The sequence below is a fragment of the Myotis davidii genome, unplaced genomic scaffold, assembly GCF_000327345.1.
Source record: "Myotis davidii unplaced genomic scaffold, ASM32734v1 scaffold64, whole genome shotgun sequence".
Classification (NCBI taxonomy): Eukaryota; Metazoa; Chordata; class Mammalia; order Chiroptera; family Vespertilionidae; genus Myotis; species Myotis davidii.
The window spans coordinates 1,944,113-1,962,174 of NW_006296226.1; the positions used below are offsets into that span (position 1 = coordinate 1,944,113).

At 47.4% G+C, this 18,062-nt stretch overlaps 3 protein-coding genes across 3 annotated transcripts in view; 1 reads left to right on the top strand and 2 right to left on the bottom strand.

Annotated features, from left to right (window-relative positions):
• Nucleotides 1-5,075: 5,075 nt before the first annotated feature.
• On the bottom strand, nt 5,076-6,843 carry ACTL7B (actin like 7B). Its single transcript, XM_006771143.2, has one exon. The coding sequence runs from the start codon at nt 6,399-6,401 to the stop codon at nt 5,157-5,159; it is 1,245 nt and encodes a 414-aa protein (XP_006771206.1). The 5' UTR covers nt 6,402-6,843; the 3' UTR covers nt 5,076-5,156.
• A 3,487-nt stretch (nt 6,844-10,330) lies between these two features.
• On the top strand, nt 10,331-11,653 carry ACTL7A (actin like 7A). Its single transcript, XM_006771144.1, has one exon. It carries the CDS (start codon nt 10,331-10,333, stop codon nt 11,651-11,653), a length of 1,323 nt encoding a protein of 440 aa, XP_006771207.1.
• Nucleotides 11,654-14,004: 2,351 nt separating this feature from the next.
• Nucleotides 14,005-18,062, bottom strand: part of IKBKAP (inhibitor of kappa light polypeptide gene enhancer in B-cells, kinase complex-associated protein) — a 56,887-nt gene continuing 52,829 nt past the window's right edge. Inside the window, exon 36 of the mRNA XM_006771145.2 lies at nt 14,005-15,553. Within this exon, the coding sequence (XP_006771208.1) occupies nt 15,486-15,553 (68 nt within the window). The 3' untranslated portion in view covers nt 14,005-15,485. The remainder of the gene's footprint in view (nt 15,554-18,062) is intronic.

Genomic DNA, 18,062 nt, shown 5'->3' on the forward strand with positions numbered 1-18,062 from the left:
GCCCTGAGGCTTCCCCCAGCAGCGGGTCTCACCTGAGGGGCACATCAGAATCACTGGTGCTCCCATCCCGCCTACCCACCCAAGACATTCTGATTTGACTGGGAGTGAGCTTGGGCATCAGGATTTTTTTAAAGCTCCCCAGGTGATTCTGACAGGCAGCCAGGGTTGAAGGGTTAAGAACCAGGAATCCTGCCGAGTTCTGGGAAGAAAAAACAACAAAAAGGCAAGAGCTAGGAGATAAAAGCAAGCAGCCCAGGAGCAACAAACGCAGCATACCTTCCCCGGGCACCTGCTCAGCGCCGCGTCCAAGCTCGCCCAGGAACAGGAAGAGGAAAAGACACAGTCTCCATCCTTCCCACCTGGGGAACTCACCAATCGCAAAGTCCTCGGTGCTTCCCAGTCTACTGATTCCCTCTGGAGAAGGTACACATGGGTTGGGTTGGGTTTTGAAATAGCTCCTGGATGATTCTGTTGCCCACCATTTTCCTCCGTCTCTCTTGTTCCCCCTTTAAACAAATTCTCAGGGTTAGGGGGACATGATTTGTAATTCTTGCTGGTTTCTGTGGGAGTAAATACTCCCACCATGGCCAATGTCAAGCTATAACATGGTTTAACAATTGGCTTGCAAGATTCCTGAATATTAAAAGCAGGCTCTCACGAGCCATTAAGAACTTGCCACCGCATAACCAATACCCCACACTCCCCTCTTCCCACTGGTTAGAAACCACTACATTCCAAGAAAATGTAGAATATTAAAAAAAAAAAAAAGCAGCACCTTTCATCAACTAGAACACCATTACTAGTTGGTATTGTGATTAAACTAATTCATTAGTTGCTTAAGCCCACTTTATGCAGATAACTCTTAGAGAAAACTTGGTAAATAAACACTTGTGGGAGAGAAATCAGGCTGTCCAAAGAGGCAGTGAGGACAACGGGCCTCCTGCCACGTCCAAATGGTAGGACTTCACCACAAGGTCACCCTAATACTTGCTTACTTATGTGTCTGGAAATCTGGGGCAAGATAAGTCTCTCCTATGCTAAAACACTGGCATTCTTAACTTTCATACCTCGAGCTGATTATGAAGTTACATCATACTTGTTATTCATGACTTGAAAGCATTTTTACGTGTTTTTTTTTTTTCTTGTAAAAGAGATCGATAATTTTCAGAAAGAGAGGCAACAAGGGAAAAGAGGCATTTTGGAATCACAAAACTCTGAGTTAGCACAAGACTGGTTTCCCAGGTGGGTGAACATGGACAAGATTCTTAACCTCTCCAGACCTCGATTTCCTCATCTGTAATACTAGAGGCCCCCTGGTGGTCAGCACACGTCATAGCAAGCGGTCAAACTCCTGAGGGGACACTTTGCATATTAGGCTTTTGTACATATAGATGGGAGAAAACACTGTGACTTCTGCCTCACAGACTGGGTGTAGGTGGTTTCAGTTGGCATGCACTAAGCATCCACCCTGTGCCAGGGTCTGCACTGGGCACGAAGAACGCTAAGACAAGGAAATCAAAGCTCCTGCCCTTAAGAGGCTCCAAGTCCAACCTCTGGAACAAAAATCTAAACAAGAGAACAGGACCATCTCTTAGCTAGGTTTCTGTACTTGAGCATTAGTATGATATCTGACACTCTCTAATACCTTGATAAAAATTTGTCATGTGTAGTAGCTTTCTTGTTGGGAAATAAATGAAATGTTGGCCTTAATATTTCAATTAAGAGGCCTCTCCAAGCCTGGTCCCTCTGCACCGGAAACTGCTCGGGCGGAATACCATTGTTGAGAAAGAAACAGACGCAGTTACAAAGTGCTCAGCTGCAAGCTGCGGACTCACACTTACCTGGTGAACCATGAAGGTGAAGGCGAGGACTCGCGGAAACACAAGGTCTGACAGGAGAGGGCGCCCTAGGCGCTGTTTCACTCCGAGGTCACTGTCGTCAGGGTACCAGTAGGTCAGCTTCCAGCTGGCTCCCGTCCTGGTACCAAATGTGGTTGCAACAGTGCGAGGCCACACACCCCAATCTTACATCCACCTTCCAAGTAAAAAGCCTGGGATTCCCTCTGCACCCGTGCACTGAAGTCACATGCTTACCCCCACCCAATCATGTGGCCAACAGATGGGCTGCTCTGATTGGCTTAGCTTAAGTCACATGCTCCTCACCTGGCAGTCAGCCCTGGACCACATCTGATGCCCATAAAGAAACTGGGCGTTGTGGGGAAGGAATGAGGGGAAATGGAGGCAGGAACGGTAGGTTCCACCTGGGGAATGTTAGCTGGTACTGAGCATGTCTCGAGGTTTAGGGGCGGGACAGAGGGTCGCAGGCAAGGTTCATACCTGGTCTTCATAGGCTCCCCTAGCTACCCTGTGCCAGCACCGCCTCTTCAAGCCCAGCGTGTGGAAGAGGGTTCACCTGCAGCTCTGACTTTCTGCCTGTGTGATTTGGGGCACATCCCTTTCCCCTCTATAAGCCAGTTTCCCTGTCTGTACCTCATCAGGTTTTTAGGATTAGTACTGCTCAGTGGTTCTCAGTTGCAACCAATAGAATGAATGCTGCCTAATTAAGCAAATGATGCCGAAGCCCCAAGTATATATGAAGACATTGGGGTAGTAGAGACTTTGGCAACCTGAAGGAGTAGGCCCCCCTGAAAAAAATTGCATTCAAGAAAAATCTTACATGCTGTGCTGGCCAAACAAGATGTGTCTACTGGCACCATCAGCCTAAAGGCCTCCAGTCTGCACCCCTCTCTACTGGAAAGAGCCCAAGTTCCTGCCAGCCCAGGGGATCTCAGACTCCAGTTTAGAAGCCCAATTCTGGGCCATGGGCTAAGTCAGTGGTCAGCAAACTGCAGCTCGTGAGCCACATGCGGCTCTTTGGCCCCTTGAGTGTGACTCTTCCACAAAATACAGACTTCTGTGCATGGGCCATGAAGTTTCAATCACACTGTATATGCGCACCCGCACGTGGTATTTTGTGGAAGAGCCACACTCAAGGGGCCAAAGAGCCACATGTGGCTCGCGAGCCGCAGTTTGCCAACCACTGGGCTAGGCGTTTAAGACTGTGTCTGGTTCTTTCCCAAGCCTGCAGCCCCCAGTACAGGGCCCAGGACAGAGGCACCTCAGAGCGCCCCCAAGCAGGTCTAAGGTCCGAGGTGGCTCAGAGACATTTGGTAGCCCATCAGGTCACACAGCTCACCAATGTGTGATCCCATGGACATCTGGTGATGGGCCCCTGGTCACAGGCTCCCTCAGGAGGTGAGGGCGGTAGATAATCAATCATTAGCTGAAATCTCACAAGACTCAGAAACTTTTCCCTCTGCCCCAAAGTCACTAACTGGCCACCACGTCTCGCACTTCTCCATTTACAGCTTTCCAACACACCACCTCCACCTTCCCACCTCAAGAACATTGATCTCAGGCCTCGTCTCCTTACTAATGTGCTGTCCACCGAATCCCTACTGGCTGGGTCTGAGTGATCCCAAGGGGAGGGCCACATTCTGGTCATTTCTTGGTCTCCAGTTCTGAGCCTCAGCCATAGTAGATGCTTGGTAAGTGCTTAATGATTACTAATCATTAAGAATCACTGCTAGCCTGACTGGTGTGGCATTGGTTGAGCGTAGACCAGCCGTGGGCAAACTACGGCCCGCGGGCCGGATCCGGCCCTTTTGAAATGAATAAAACTATTGAAAAGAAAGACCGTACCCTTTTATGTAATGATGTTTACTTTGAATTTATATTACTTCACACAAACACTCCATCCATGCTTTTGTTCCAGCCCTCCGGTCCAGTTTAAGAACCCATTGTGGCCCTCGAGTCAAAAAGTTTGCCCACCCCTGGCGTAGACCTATGAACCAGGAGGTCACGGTTTCATTCCTGGTCCGGGCACATGCCCAGGTTATGTGCTCGATCCTCAATAGGGGACATGCCAGAAGCAGCCGATCAATGATTCTTTCCCATCATTGATGTTTCTATCCCTTCCTCTCCCTTCTTCTCTGAAATCAATAAAAATATATTTTTAAAAAGCAATCATTGCTATAGGTTGAATGTGTGTCTTCCACTTCCTCCCCCCAAATTCATATGTTGAAAACCCAATGCCCAAGGTGACGGTATTAGGTGAGGCCTTTGGGGGGATGATTAGGTCATGAGAGTAGAGCCCTCAGGAATGGGATTAGTGCTGAAGAGGCCCCAGAGATATCCCTCATCCCTTCCACCATGTGAGAACACAGCAAGATGTCAGCAGTCTGCAACCCAGAAGAGGGCCTTCACCAAAACCCTGCCATTCTGGCACCCTAATCTTGGACTTCCAGTCTCCAAAATTATAAGAAATAAATTTCTACTGTTTATAAGCCACCTGGTCTGTGGTATTTTTTTTTTTATAGCAGCCCAAGCTAAAGTAACTGTGTTTGCCCTTCTGGAAATAATTACGCCCTGGGTCAGGAGACCTGGACTCATCCACTGCCACGGCCCCCATCCTCCCGGTCCTATTTCCTCACCTCTACAGGAGGGAGAGAACCACGTGATTTCCAAAGGACTCTCTGGTTCCTCTGACATCTGGATTCAGTCACTGCAGAAACAGCTGCAATTCTGGCTGAAGTTGGAAGGCGGACGGGTAGAAATGGCCCCTCCCACTCAGGAGAGGCACACCTATGGGCTGCACCTCTGAAGAGGGCGGCAGTGAGGGGAGGGCAGGGAGGGGGCCTGGGGCAATCAAGCAGTGAAGCAGCTATGGGCAGGTGACAGGAGATGAAGCCAACACCTGCTTATGAGTGTCCCCGCACCACTTTACATCACCCAAGCTGGTCCCTTAACCCAAGCCTTCACGTCCCACGTGGTCCCTGGGCAGATGAGCAAGCCATGTGTCTGCTGACTTGGGTTTTGAACCCTGAGGAGCTAATGGGACAGGAAGCCACACTTGGGGCTCTGAGATGATGTCACCCTCATGAGGAGAGGGGCCTCCCACCCTGCTGCTCCCCACCCAGCAGAGCAAAAGGTGCTGCTACCTCTAAGCCCAACTCCCCATCACCTCCTGTTATCAGACTAAAGCAAGAAACCCAGACTGGACAAGAGCCGCAGTGTTAAATGTTTATGTGAAACTCTGTAAATGTATGGAGGGGCCTCAGGTCGCCTGCCCACGAGGCCTGGCCTGGCGGGCCGCGCTCAGCACTTGGTGTAGATGGCTGCACTGCCCCGCTCCTCAAACTCTTCCTTGCTGACCCAGAGCTGCTGGAAGGCCTGCAGGGAGGCCAGGATGGAGCCACCGGTCCACACGGAGTTCTTCCTCTCAGGAGCCGCAGCCACGGTGGGGCTGTCCCCGGGGCACAGGAGGCTCAGCTCCCTCTGGAAGCGCTCGGGGAACCCGGCCAGCATGGTGCAGCCGCCACACAGCAGCACGTTGGCGGCCATCTCCTCCTTCAAGCCCGCCTCCTGGCAGCGGCCCAGGCAAGTGGCTGTGAGCGCGGGGAGGCCGGGCAGGCTGCTGCCCACCAGCGTGGGCTTGAAGAGCATCTCGGCGCACTGGAAGCGCTCGTGGCCGATGGTGATGACCTTGCCATCGGGGAGCTCATAGTCCACGCGCAGCTCCTCCAGGGCCAGGCAGACCTCCTCCTCGGGCTGCAAGGCCGCGTAGCAGCACATCTTCTTGATGTGCTCCACGATGTGCAGGTGGTCGTCCGTGAACTTGTGGCCCGCCTCGTTGAGCAGCTGCAGCAGGTAGTTGGTGAGGTCGCCCCCGGCGTAGTCGGCGCGGCCTGCCAGGCCCGGCAGCACGTTGCCCTCTGAGATGGGGACCACGTGCGAGACGCCGTGCCCGCTCTCCACCACCATTCCTGTGGTCCTGCCATAGGAGTAGATGGACAGCAGCGACTGGGATGTCACGTGCATGGCGGGGATGCCAAAGGTCTCAAACAGGAGCTCCGCATACTTCTCCCGGTTGCTGCTGGGGCTGAGCGGGGGGTCGGAGACCAGCACGGCATGCTCCTCGGGGAGGATCCTCATGGCCGTGTAGAAGATGTACTCCCAGATGCTCTGCACGCAGTCCCAGTCCACCACAACGCCGTTCTTTAGAGGGTTAACCAGCTTCAGCAGTGCCTCCATGTTGAGCAGCTCGTGGCCCACATAGGTATTCTTGCGGGCGTCGCCCATCTGGGAGCAGCTCTTGCCCACGGTGGAGGAGATGAAGTAGGTGGGCCTCGGCTCTCCTGCGTAGCCACACTTACAGTACTGCGAGCCCAGGTCGATGATGAGCGCCTTGAGCCTGCGCACAGACTTGGGCTTCGTCTTCAGCTGAGTGGCTGAACTTCTGTCCCGAATGCCAGTATCTGGAGCTGACAGCGTTCCTGCCTCTCCTGGGTCACCCTGAGCCGTGCCCATGGGCATGGGGCTTGAGCTGTTCCTCGTTGCCATCTGCCTTCCTTGCTCACCTTTCTCGCTTCCACATCCTAGAGCTCAGTGGAGAGAAATGAGGGGCCACCTCCAGCAGTGCCTCAGCGGCCACTCAGGATTGTGATGTCACTGGAGGCTGGTCCATTCCGGCTGTCAGGGAGGTTTGGCCTTGGCACCCATGAGCTGCCATCCCAACCCCTCTGCCTAACTTGACTTTGCTCAGGACCTACTAAGTGGCCAGCACACTGGGGTCTCAGAGGTTTCTGCTCCTACTCCCTTACTTCCCTGTTCCTATTCTCCTACTCACTGACTGGACACCTGTCCTTCCTCTGCTTCTTGGCTGCAAGGGTGATGCATATTTGAGCCCTGACAGTAAGCCAGGCACTGCACCGACACCTCACACGTTATTTCACAGAATCCCACGAGGTAGGCAGAGCTGAGGAAATCGAGGCTCAGAACTCCAATGACTTGCCCATGAACAGACAGCTCTTGGAGTGTTTGTACTTTAACCCAAGTTCATGCAACTTCAATGCATCAAGTCTCCTAAAGAGTGTGAGGGCCCCGACAGCACTTTCATTCCTCCAACATTTAAAGGGGTTGTGGTGGGTCCAGCCCATACAGTCTGCTGGTGACAGATAGGAATTCAGCCACAACCAGAGCCCAGTCTAGGAGGGAAGATGGAATGGATGCAGAGGCGTTTGCAGGTGAAAGTCCATTGGGAGAGCAGAGGTGCACAGAGGGGAGCACTCTTGGGAGGGAGGCAGTCAGAAGGTTCCCTAGAGGTGATGCTTAAGTCGAGTTCTGGAAGATACGTGGGTATCTGTCAGGCAGTTAAGAGGAGGGAAAGGCATCCCCAGCAGAGAGGACAGCCTGAGCAAAGGCTCAGAGGGGGACATGGTGGGGAACTGCCTGTAGTTCAGGTGTTTGGAAAAATGGATGAAGCTAGCAGGGTCATGGAGCCACCCACGGAGGGCTCAAATGCTAGGAGTAGGAGCTTGGATTGCATTGAAGACAGCTGGAAACCAGAAAGACTCCAAGCAGAAAAGTGGTAGATTTAACTTCTAGATAATTTTAGAAAGATCTGTGTTTAGCGATAAAATAAAGGTGCAAAACTCTGAGACCTGAAAAGAGAATTGAAGAAATTCTCATAAGACTCGAAGGTGGCCTAAACTAGGGCTGTGATAACGTGGAAGAGAACAAGGGACAGGTTCTAGAAACGTTTAGAAAGTAGAATCTAATCTAACTGGTTGGTTCCCCAACTATCCTCAATTCAATCCAAGCTCTTACTCTAGCATTTGAGGCCTTCTCTGGTTGGCTCCTGTGCCATCTCTAGCCTCACAACTGCATTACATTAGATTATCAGATCAGATGTGAAGACTGAGGAAGAAAGAATAATGCCCCCCCCCCCCCAAATGTCCACATCCTTAATCCCTGGAACCTGTGACTATGTATGTTACCTTTCATCTGCAAAGAGGACTTTGCAGATGTGAGTTAAGGGGTTTGAGATGGGGAGGTTAACTACCCTTTAGTACCCAGGTGGTCTCAAAGGAATCACAAAGATCTTAATAAGATAAAGACAGGAGGGTCAGGTCAGGTCAGGTTGGAGAAGATGTGACAAGGAAGCAGAAGTCGGAGAAGTCTTTGAAGATGAAGGAAGGGGCCACAGGAAATAAATGAGCCCCTAGAGCCTCCAGAAGAACAGGGCTCTGCACACACCTTGGTTTTATCCCACTCAGACTAACTGTGGACTTGTGACCTCCATCTCAGAATTATAAGATAATAAACTTGTGTTTCAAGCCATTAAATTTGTGATCATTCATTACAGCAGCAATAGAGGCCCCACCAGAAACCCAGGACAGTGAAATGTGCTAAGCAGCTACAGATTTCTCAAAATTCAAGAGGGGGGTTGAGGAGAAGGAAAACAGATCATTCTGGGTCAGGGGTGGGCAAACTTTTTGACTCAAGGGCCAAAATGGGTTCTTAAACTGGACCGGAGGGCTGGAACAAAAGCATGGATGGAGTGTTTGTGTGAACTAATATAAATTCAAAGTAAACATCATTACAAAAAGGGTACGGTCTTTTTTTTTTTTTTAGTTTTATTTCAAACGGGCTGGATCCGGCCCGCGGCCCATAGTTTGCCCACGGCTGTTCTAGGTTAAACATGCTTTATCATGCAAGTTCTTCTGAAATAAAGTCAAACTATCCAAGTTGGCCATGGAAATCCCTGAATAGCAGAAGCAAGTAAACTATTTTTCAGGTAGCCAGGCATTCAGAAATGCACTTTTCTATCCTTTCAAAATTCTATGCTTACACCCTCTACTCAATGAACTAAGAAGCCGAGATTTTGTTTCTGAGATGACAGTTTAGTCACCTCCATCAGGTAGTCATAAGGCTCATAAGACTGGACTCGGTCCTTTTCTTCACACACAGCCCACAAAGAGCCAAGAACACCCCAATAACCGTCTTAAAGGAGAAAGCCCACCACTGTAAAGACAGCCTCTTTTATGAAAAGCATGTGGCTGCACAATATAAGGTTAGATTCTGGGTACCTTGAGGGTGGCAGGTGGCAGCACCAACATGTCCAGCTTCAGAGATAGCATGGGAGACCTATGTCGGGTCCCATCAAGGTGTGTCCACAGCACACTCCTGGGAAGAAGTCGTAGTTAGGAGCTTGGCCACGGCTGGCTAGATCATCCTTGGGTGAATTACACACCTAAGAGCCTCAATGTTGTCATCAGTGGGACTCTGTAGGGTCAAATTTCATTGCTGAACCAAAGACCCACATGAAGGATAAATATGTGTACAAATATGTGTCCAAAAATAATTCCTCTGCAGATTGTCCCAAGGAACATATGAGACATAAGCTCTTGGTACAATCACCACAACAGCAATTATTTCTGCTAAAATCTAAGTCAGATGGTGTCAACTCCCTGCTCAAAATTCTCTACTGTTTTCTGACCTCATGCAGAACCAGAGCAAAGTCCTAGCACTGGCCCACGAGGCCCAATGTGAGCTGCTGGCCCTCCCTACCCGCCTAGCTCCTCCATCTCATGTACAGCTCCTCACTCTCTCCACTCCAGCCACACATCTTTTTGGGATCTTCTAACTTGGGGGCTGACAAGCTTTTTCTGTAAAGGGCCACGTGGTCAATATTTACTTTCTACTTTGCGAGCCATTGCAGTCTCTGTTGCCATGACTCAACAAACGCAGCCATAGACAAGTGGCTGTGCTCCAATAAAAATTTACAAAGACAGCTCCAGGCCCTAGTGTGCTGACCCCTGCTCTAACGCATCAGACACACGTCTGCTTCCAGTCCTCTACATCTGCCACTCGGATATGCACACGGCATTCTCCCTCACTTCCTGCAGGTCTTCACCCAGTCACTTTCAGGGAGCCCTGCCCAGACACAACACAGCCACCCTCCCCATCCCCTTTCCCTGCTGTTTTTTCTTTTGCCCTTAACATCTTCATATACTTACATATATATATAGTGTCCCCCCAAAATGTACACACACTTTAACAGTTGATAGCTCAATTTTGAAAATGAAATGTATGTTAATAAACAGGACCTTTGTTTTATATATATAATTTGCTTATTGTCTGTGTCTCCACAACTCCCACTGATTAGCATATAAGTTCTAAAAGGGCGGGTAATTTTCTTTTTCTTAATCTGCCTTGTATTTTCAGCTGCCTGAACACTGCAAGCATTCAATAAATACTGACGGGATGACTCAGGTGTAGTACAAAATCGAGAAAAGGGTAAATCTCCATAAAACACTACCCAAATCAACCCTACATTGGGATAAAGTTTCCCAGAATCTAGAAAGCCCCAGGTCACTAGTTACATCATAATTGGTGATGTCATCATTGGGGACATTCTCAAGTTGCCCTCTGATTTCAGCCTTTCTGACCTTGAAGCCCGTGGGATCAAGGAACTTTCTGAGAGCGAGATGGCTCTTGCTCGCCTGTGGGCTCCGCAGGCAGGGATCATAGGGGATGGGCCTGGCAAGGGGAAGGGCGAACAGGCCTCCCTGAACACAGAGGCCCTCCAGACGGCCTCCCTAAAATGTGGTCCAGCGAAGCGTGCGGTGTGGGTCCACCAGAACCGCTTGGAGCCAGGCGAGCCTACGAAATCAGCAGAAGCCAGGGAGAAGCCCCAGGTAAAGGTGACCAAAGCGGTGGTTGTGGACCTCGGCACTGGCTACTGTAAGTGCGGCTTCGCTGGGCTGCCAAGGCCCACCCACAAGATCTCCTCGACAGTGGGCAAGCCCTACATGGAGACCACCAAGACTGGGGACAGACGCAAGGAGACCTTCGTGGGGCAGGAGCTCATCAACCCGGAGGTTCGTCTCAAGTTGGTGAATCCCCTGCGGCACGGCGTCATTGTGGACTGGGACTCGGTGCAGGGCATCTGGGAATACATCTTCCATAAAGAGATGAAGATCGCCCCAGAGGAGCACGCGGTCTTGGTTTCAGACCCACCGCTGAGCCCACACACCAACCGAGAGAAGTACGCCGAGATGCTGTTTGAGACCTTCAGCACTCCTGCGATGCACATCGCCTACCAGTCCCGCCTGTCCATGTACTCCTATGGAAGGACCTCCGGCCTGGTCGTGGAGGTGGGCCACGGCGTGTCCTACGTGGTCCCCATCTACGAAGGTTATCCTCTGCCCAGTATCACGGGGCGGCTGGACTATTCGGGCTCTGATCTGACCAACTACTTGATGGGCCTGATGAACAGTTCGGGAAAACACTTCACCGAGGCCCAGAAGGGCATTGTGGAGGACATCAAGAAGAAATGCTGCTTTGTGGCCCTGGACCCCATCGAAGAGAAGAGAGTCCCAGAGACGAGGCATATGATCCCGTACACCCTGCCGGATGGGCAGCAGATATACCTGGGCCAGGAAAGGTTCCTCTGCTCCGAGATGTTCTTCAAGCCTTCCCTGATCAGGTCCATGCAGCTGGGCCTCCACACCCAGACGGTGTCCTGCCTGAACAAGTGCGACATCGCCCTCAAACGGGACCTCATGGGGAATATCCTGCTCTGCGGGGGGAGCACTATGCTCAGGGGTTTCCCTAACCGTCTGCAGAGGGAGCTGAGCAGCTTGTGTCCCAATGACACCCCCCAGGTAAACGTGATGCCCGAGAGAGAGACTGCAGTGTGGACGGGTGGCTCCATCCTCGCATCGCTCCATGGCTTCCAGCCACTGTGGGTCCACCGCTTTGAGTATGAGGAACATGGGCCTTTCTTCATCTATAGAAGGTGCTTCTGAACGCGGATGAAGCATGGTTGCTCTGGCTGCCAGGTATCGGCTTTGCTGGGGGAGCACCCACCCCACACATAGGCCCAGCACGTTCACTCCGACAGCATTAAACACTCCGTTCCCCTCCACAGTGTGTCTCTTGATTTCCTGACTTAACGAGAACTCCATACATGCAGCTCTGCCTTAAAATATACATTTGCCAACACAAAGGGGGAGGCGGGGGGTGGAGGGACTAGCTCTAAAATGGTGCTGTCTCTTATTTTGTGTATTTCCCACTTTAGGAACTACTGTATTGTTAAGATCTGCTTGGAAGGGGAAGTATGATGCCAGATTATATGCTGTTGTGACATATAAGATCCCCCGTTTTTATTGACAGCATTACAGATGTCCCCCATTTCCCCTTTTGCCTCCCTCCACCCAGTCCCTGCCCCATCGCAGGCCTTCATTGCACTACTGTGTCCGTGGGCTATGCATATATGCACCTAAGTTCACAAAGATCCCTTCTGATGAACACCAATAGGAAATATGCTGTCAAGGTTCAGCCTCCCACAAAGCACCTAAACACCAGTGTCCGGCCTCCAGGAGGGGATCACAAGAGTCGCTAGCATTATCTTATAGACTTTTCTCTCTTACACAAAAGCCCAAAAGTCTTACTATGGTCTTGAGTGTCTGTAACCCCCACCGTCCCCACACCCCCATCCCACAAAGGCACACCTTCAAGCACTCACAGGAGAGCTATGGCATCTCTACCACCCCCAGGGAGAAGTTCTCCAGAACCACCCTCCGAGCCTCCAGGTTTGCCTAGACACTCCTAATAGACCCGCAGGGCAGACCCTGGGTCCCGGCCTGGTGAGGAAGCACTGCTGGCTGGCACCAGCAAGCTGGAGTAAGAGCAGCAGGTAGCCCCCGAGGGGCACCTGGAGTGCCTACAGTTCAGCAAGGATGACAGCCTTACCCTGCAGTATTGGGAATCAGCTAGGAGTTGGGTACACTGACATGAGAAAAAGCTATGTCCTACTCACGTCAGTTTCTGCCCAAACCACTCACATGTCAACACTGCATGAACGTTCACTGATGGGCGGGTTGAAGTTTGGTTAATTCTTAAGCAACCTTTGGACCTCTTTGGCAGGGTGATAACGCCTATGTACCCTTCTCTAAGTAATATTTTTAAATGCATAAAATAAAATAGGATCACAGAGGAAAGCAATCATATAGAAATACACTCTCTTCAAATCCTGTAAGGGTCGAGTAACAAAAGTCAAGAACCCCAGAAACTGAGGGTCTTGATGAAGGGGAGGCAGGGGAGGTAGCTCTGGAGGATGGGACTCTCCAGGCCTCCCTAGGCCTAAACATTATGCTGTATTTTAAAATGAAAAAATGTAAGGTTAAACAACTGCATAGTCTTTTCCAAAGCACTTTTATGAATCCTCCTTACACAATCCGCCTTGTAGAAAAAAAGAATCCTCCTCATAAAGAGGTGAATACTTGCCCTAACCAGATAGAGCGTCGGCCTGTGAACTGAAAGGTCCCAGGTTCGATTCCGATCAAGGGCACATGCCCGAGTTGTGGGCTAGATCCCCAGTGGGGGGCTTGAAGGAGGCAGCTGATCAATGATTCTCTCTCATCATTGATGTTTCCATCTCCTCTCCCTCTTCCTTCCTTTCTGAAATCACTATTTTTTTAAAAAAAGAAAGAGGTGAATACTTTTACTAAGTATTTGGAAATCATCTTAGACTACTGGTTCTCAAACAGGGGCAACTTTGACCCCCACAGGGCATTGGCAATGTCTGAGATGTTTTTGGTTGTCCTAACAGGAGTGGGGAGTATGAAATACTGGCGTCTAGGGAGTAGAGGCCAGGGATTTGTTTAAATAACCTATAATGCACAAGACAGCTCCCTACAACAAAGAATGATATGCCCCAAAATGTCAAAAGTACCAAAGCTAGCCAGGCCAGGTGGCTCAGTTGGTTGGGGTGTCATTCTGTAAACCACACAAAAGTTGTGGGTTCAATTTCTAGTCAGGGCACAAACTTGGGTTGGGGCATGAACTTGCTTTGGGACACAAACCAAATTGGGGGGAAGAGCTATATACTCTTTTCTAAAACTTCACGGAGTCTTTCCCCAGAGGGAGGCATTCACCACTCCCAGGAGTTCCTCCTGGTCCCATACTGCATTCCTCAACTTTACCTTGAATTTGGAAGGTCTGCTCCCGCCTGCTACTTCTCAAAGTGAACAAAATTCCATCTTGCTCCGATGAGAGAAATAGTAATTGATAGTAAACTGAATTGAAAGAATTCACACAAATTCTTTCTTGTTGCTTCACTACATTATTTTAAGAAAACTGACCATCCACGAAATCACCATTATCAAAACACATTTACTTGTATTTCCAAGCCATTGGCAAGTCCCTTTACTATTACCCATACCAAGAGCACTGGAACTTATTAAAATGTCATAGCAGTTATCATGCTCATTTATCCATGCCAAAGGGGAGACACAAAGCACTTTTAGCCTTTCAGTGTTGAGAACTTAATTACAGCAAATCCATATGGGTATGCACCAAAAAGCCAATTTCTCCTAAGCAGGATATACATTATCTTTATCTCTTCTTTTTTATTTTGTGAAAATATTCAGACACACAGAAAAGTTGAATTACACAGGGAACACACCTAGATTCTACAGCTAACATTTTGCTATATTAAGAAAAGTCTGAAATTATAATTCTGGATATACCTATACTCAGAATCAAAAGCAGCATTTCCAGTTAGTTTATGTATAGTGATGAAGATCTGGGTCTGGCACTAAAGGCATGGAAGAAATTTTTAATCTTACCTAAGAGCCCCAAAACTAGCATCAACATGACATGAGCTTTTTCTAGACTGACCAAGAAGAGAAAATATTCTCAGTTCTTTCAAAGAAAATAACTAAAAGATAGAGGTCAGTTAGGTACTATACAGAAAAAAAGAAATGAAATGGTCTAGACACTGACAAAAACATTTTGTTAAAAGATGCAGTATTTGGAGAAAAAGGAGTAACTCACAACCGTACATGCCATCTGATGAATACTGCTCACCATAACAAATTGCATGATGTGTTTCAGAAATTCTACTCTGTTCTGCTAAGTCTGTAGCAGAAAACTCACAGGCAGTGAAAACAGTCCTTGTGGACACTGTAGTGATGGAAGGCTTACCCCAGTTATAACTGGGAGCACATAATCAGGTTAGATACTGCAAAATAACAGCTGTTAGCAGGGAAAAGCTTTGTATTTCAGAGGATACAGCTAGCTTTTCATTCTGCTCTAGTTCAATGTGAAAAAGCCATTGAAGTGACGAAATGTGACTAACTGTTGGTAGCACTAACAGCCATGTTGTTGATAAACAATGCTCTCTTCCAGGAACATAAAGCAATTTAAAAACATTTCTTCACATGTTTGAGGTAGAAACCATGAAACATTATTCTCAATGAACTGAGGCACAAATTAATTATGTGACTTGTCTAAGGTCCCAATATGACTTAGACCTGCAACTGGGCATGAAACCCCAGCTCCTGTTTATCATAAATACCAGAAATATGCTCTCAAAAAACACTAAATAAAAGAACACTAAACCTAACAAAATGATGCTATGTTGACTAAAGATTAAAGTTTAGTGAATTAAAACTCTATGCAAAATAAAAGAAAATAGAATTGTGTGGTGTGTGCAGAGGTCTGCTGCACGGAGCAGCTCTCGGCAATGCGAAGGTAGATCATAGTCTTCCCTTTCCCGGGTCTCGGCAGCCAGGCCTGGAGGACTGAAGGTGAAAGAAAACGTCTTCTCTGCCGAGGCCTCCCAACGAGGAGCCGTCACTCCAACAGGCTCAGTTTCCACTGGGTTCTTTTGTTGATCATCGGTGGTATCAAAAACTCAGCATCTAATACAAAGGAGAGAGATGGTGACAGGGCACATTCTTCTTGGTGGTGGGAGCTGAGGCAGTAACTCTAATCTAAAACTGGGCCACTACAAGACGACCATCAGAAGCGAGTTCATGTTTCTGTAACCTTCCAACCTCGATCAGAGCAAATGCAGCGGGGGGATTTCATTACAACTCCAGGCACATGGGGGAGTAGCAGGTAAATGCCCACCGAGTGATTCCAAGTGAAAGAAGGTCTTATATTTCAAATGGGTGGTGGTCACAAGGCCATCAAACTATGTCCACCTAAAATCTGTACATTTTACTCTACGTAAAATTTACCTCAACTGTAAGAGTCAAGAAACATGGGGCATGTATTCAATGAGTAAAGATACTGCACAGAAAATACTTTATGATAAAAAAAATTCTACAAGCACACTGACAGATAAAAATGTCCCTACTTAAAAAAAGTGTGTGCGTGGGGGGGGAATAGGTGAGGGAGCATTGTCATTGTTAGATGAAACTCCCAGACCCTTTTCCAGTTAGATTTGTGGAATCTATTAAATAAGTATCATATACAGGAAGCAGAGATATAAGAAATGTCTATTAAAAGATTTTCTATCTTAGCAGGATTCGTGATAAACTTCCAACAGTACATCTGCACATATGAGCCATTCAGACATTAAAACTTATTTTCAAAAATGTTTAACAATGTGAGAAAAATGCTCAAGAACGTTTTTAAAAACATGGTTTCATATTATACAAAATATATGTATGTATACACATGACTAGAAATCATCAAATTTTAATTTTCTTTAATATATTTTTCTGTACAACCCAGACTTCCTCTACTAATCATATCATTTTTATAATTTCACACAGAATTACTGCTCTCTACTCCCCCAAACAAAAACTATATAGATACAAAGACCATAAAAGGTTTTACTCATTTAAGAATAGATATTGGAAAAGGCTACTTAAATAAGTTCATTGTCAACAAGGCCCATAATTTCATGTTTAATAGTGATTAATAAACTTTGACCTAGATTTTACCTATTTTTTAAAGAAGAAAAAAGTTATGAAAATATATTCTATCTTTAATAAGATAGAATTATCATATTATTATCTTTAATAATAACATTTAACTTAGGCATTACAGTAATATTTGATTCCTAGACTTAACTGAGAACAAATACCAAGTATTGAATCTGGAGGAAAATAATTACACTGACAAAGTGTATGACAGCAGGACATGATGACTTTCACGTTTGAATTTCACAGCAACTTTTACAAAAATACACTGAAGGCTTTATCAATTTTTCAAAGGATTTCTCTAAATTATTTGAAAGTCAAATCACTCTCATTTGAAGCACTTATTTTGTTATCAATTTTAACAAGTTCAACTAAATTATGACTTAAGCACTCCTCCGGTAACACTTGAATCCATTTTATAAAATCGTGACCTTTTGCAACACTTGCAATCGATCTGCATGATGTTACACTGTGTTGCAAACATGAAACAATCAGAGAAAATGCCCCACTGGTCCCACTGGGATGTACGAATGTACTTAACCAGTACTGTTAGCTGGAGAGGACTCGTTGACAAATATTTGAGTGGAACTACTTTTGAGAGTAGTTCATCTTCTCTTTTCCTACATAATCTTGTAGCCACAAGGACATAGACAATACTCATATAATGAGGAGCCTCAAACTGCTCAGCTGGAAAGGGAAGTGCTCTGCAAGGAGCACCACCTAGACTACTCCAGGGAAGGGGTGACTGACGTGACCTGCAGGTCAGCATCAGGACGGCAAGAAGGAAAATGTGACAGAAATTACAACTGGATTAGTCACAGTACAAACTAAGTAATTACTAAACTGCCTCAGGTCTAAGATGAATTTGTAACACCTCAGAAATAAGTATGCTTTGGGATCGATACCAAAAGCAACTTGCCAGGAATGCAGTGGTACTATCCATATACACATGCTTATTAGCTGGGTTGAAGAGTAGTTAGTGGTTCATTCCTGGTAGCAACATACGCCAAGTTAAACTTAATTTGAATCCTCGCAGGCTACTTCAAATGTTATCAAAATGCTATTATAGTTCGGCATTTAACTGAAAAATTTTCGGACTGCTGCCTGTCACATGCTAGAAAATATAATAAAAACTGCCATTCTAAACATATCTCTAACCTTTCAAAGCTAAGAGATTGGTATCCTTGATTAATCCACCTGAAAGGCAAATATTCAGGTACCAAATCGATATGTCAAAAGTTTCCATTCAACTTTCAAAAGAAAGCCTTTAGGACTTTTAACTTGGATGGATATGTAATCTAACTGAGAATCACCTCCCCCCATCAAACAAAATATCCTATATAATCCTATATAATAAAAGAGAAACATGGTAATTGGCGTACGGCCGCTACCCTTTTCATTGGCTAATCAGTGAGATATGCAAATTAGCCGACAGCCAAGGTGGTGGCTGATTTGCATATGTCAGCCCCAAGCCTCAGACTGAAGCTTTAGGCTGGGG

Excerpts from the sequence above, each read along its gene's own strand:
- ACTL7A (XM_006771144.1), top strand. The coding sequence starts at position 10,331 with ATGGCTCTTGCTCGCCTGTGGGCTCCGCAGGCAGGGATCATAGGGGAT.
- ACTL7B (XM_006771143.2), bottom strand. The coding sequence starts at position 6,401 with ATGGCAACGAGGAACAGCTCAAGCCCCATGCCCATGGGCACGGCTCAG.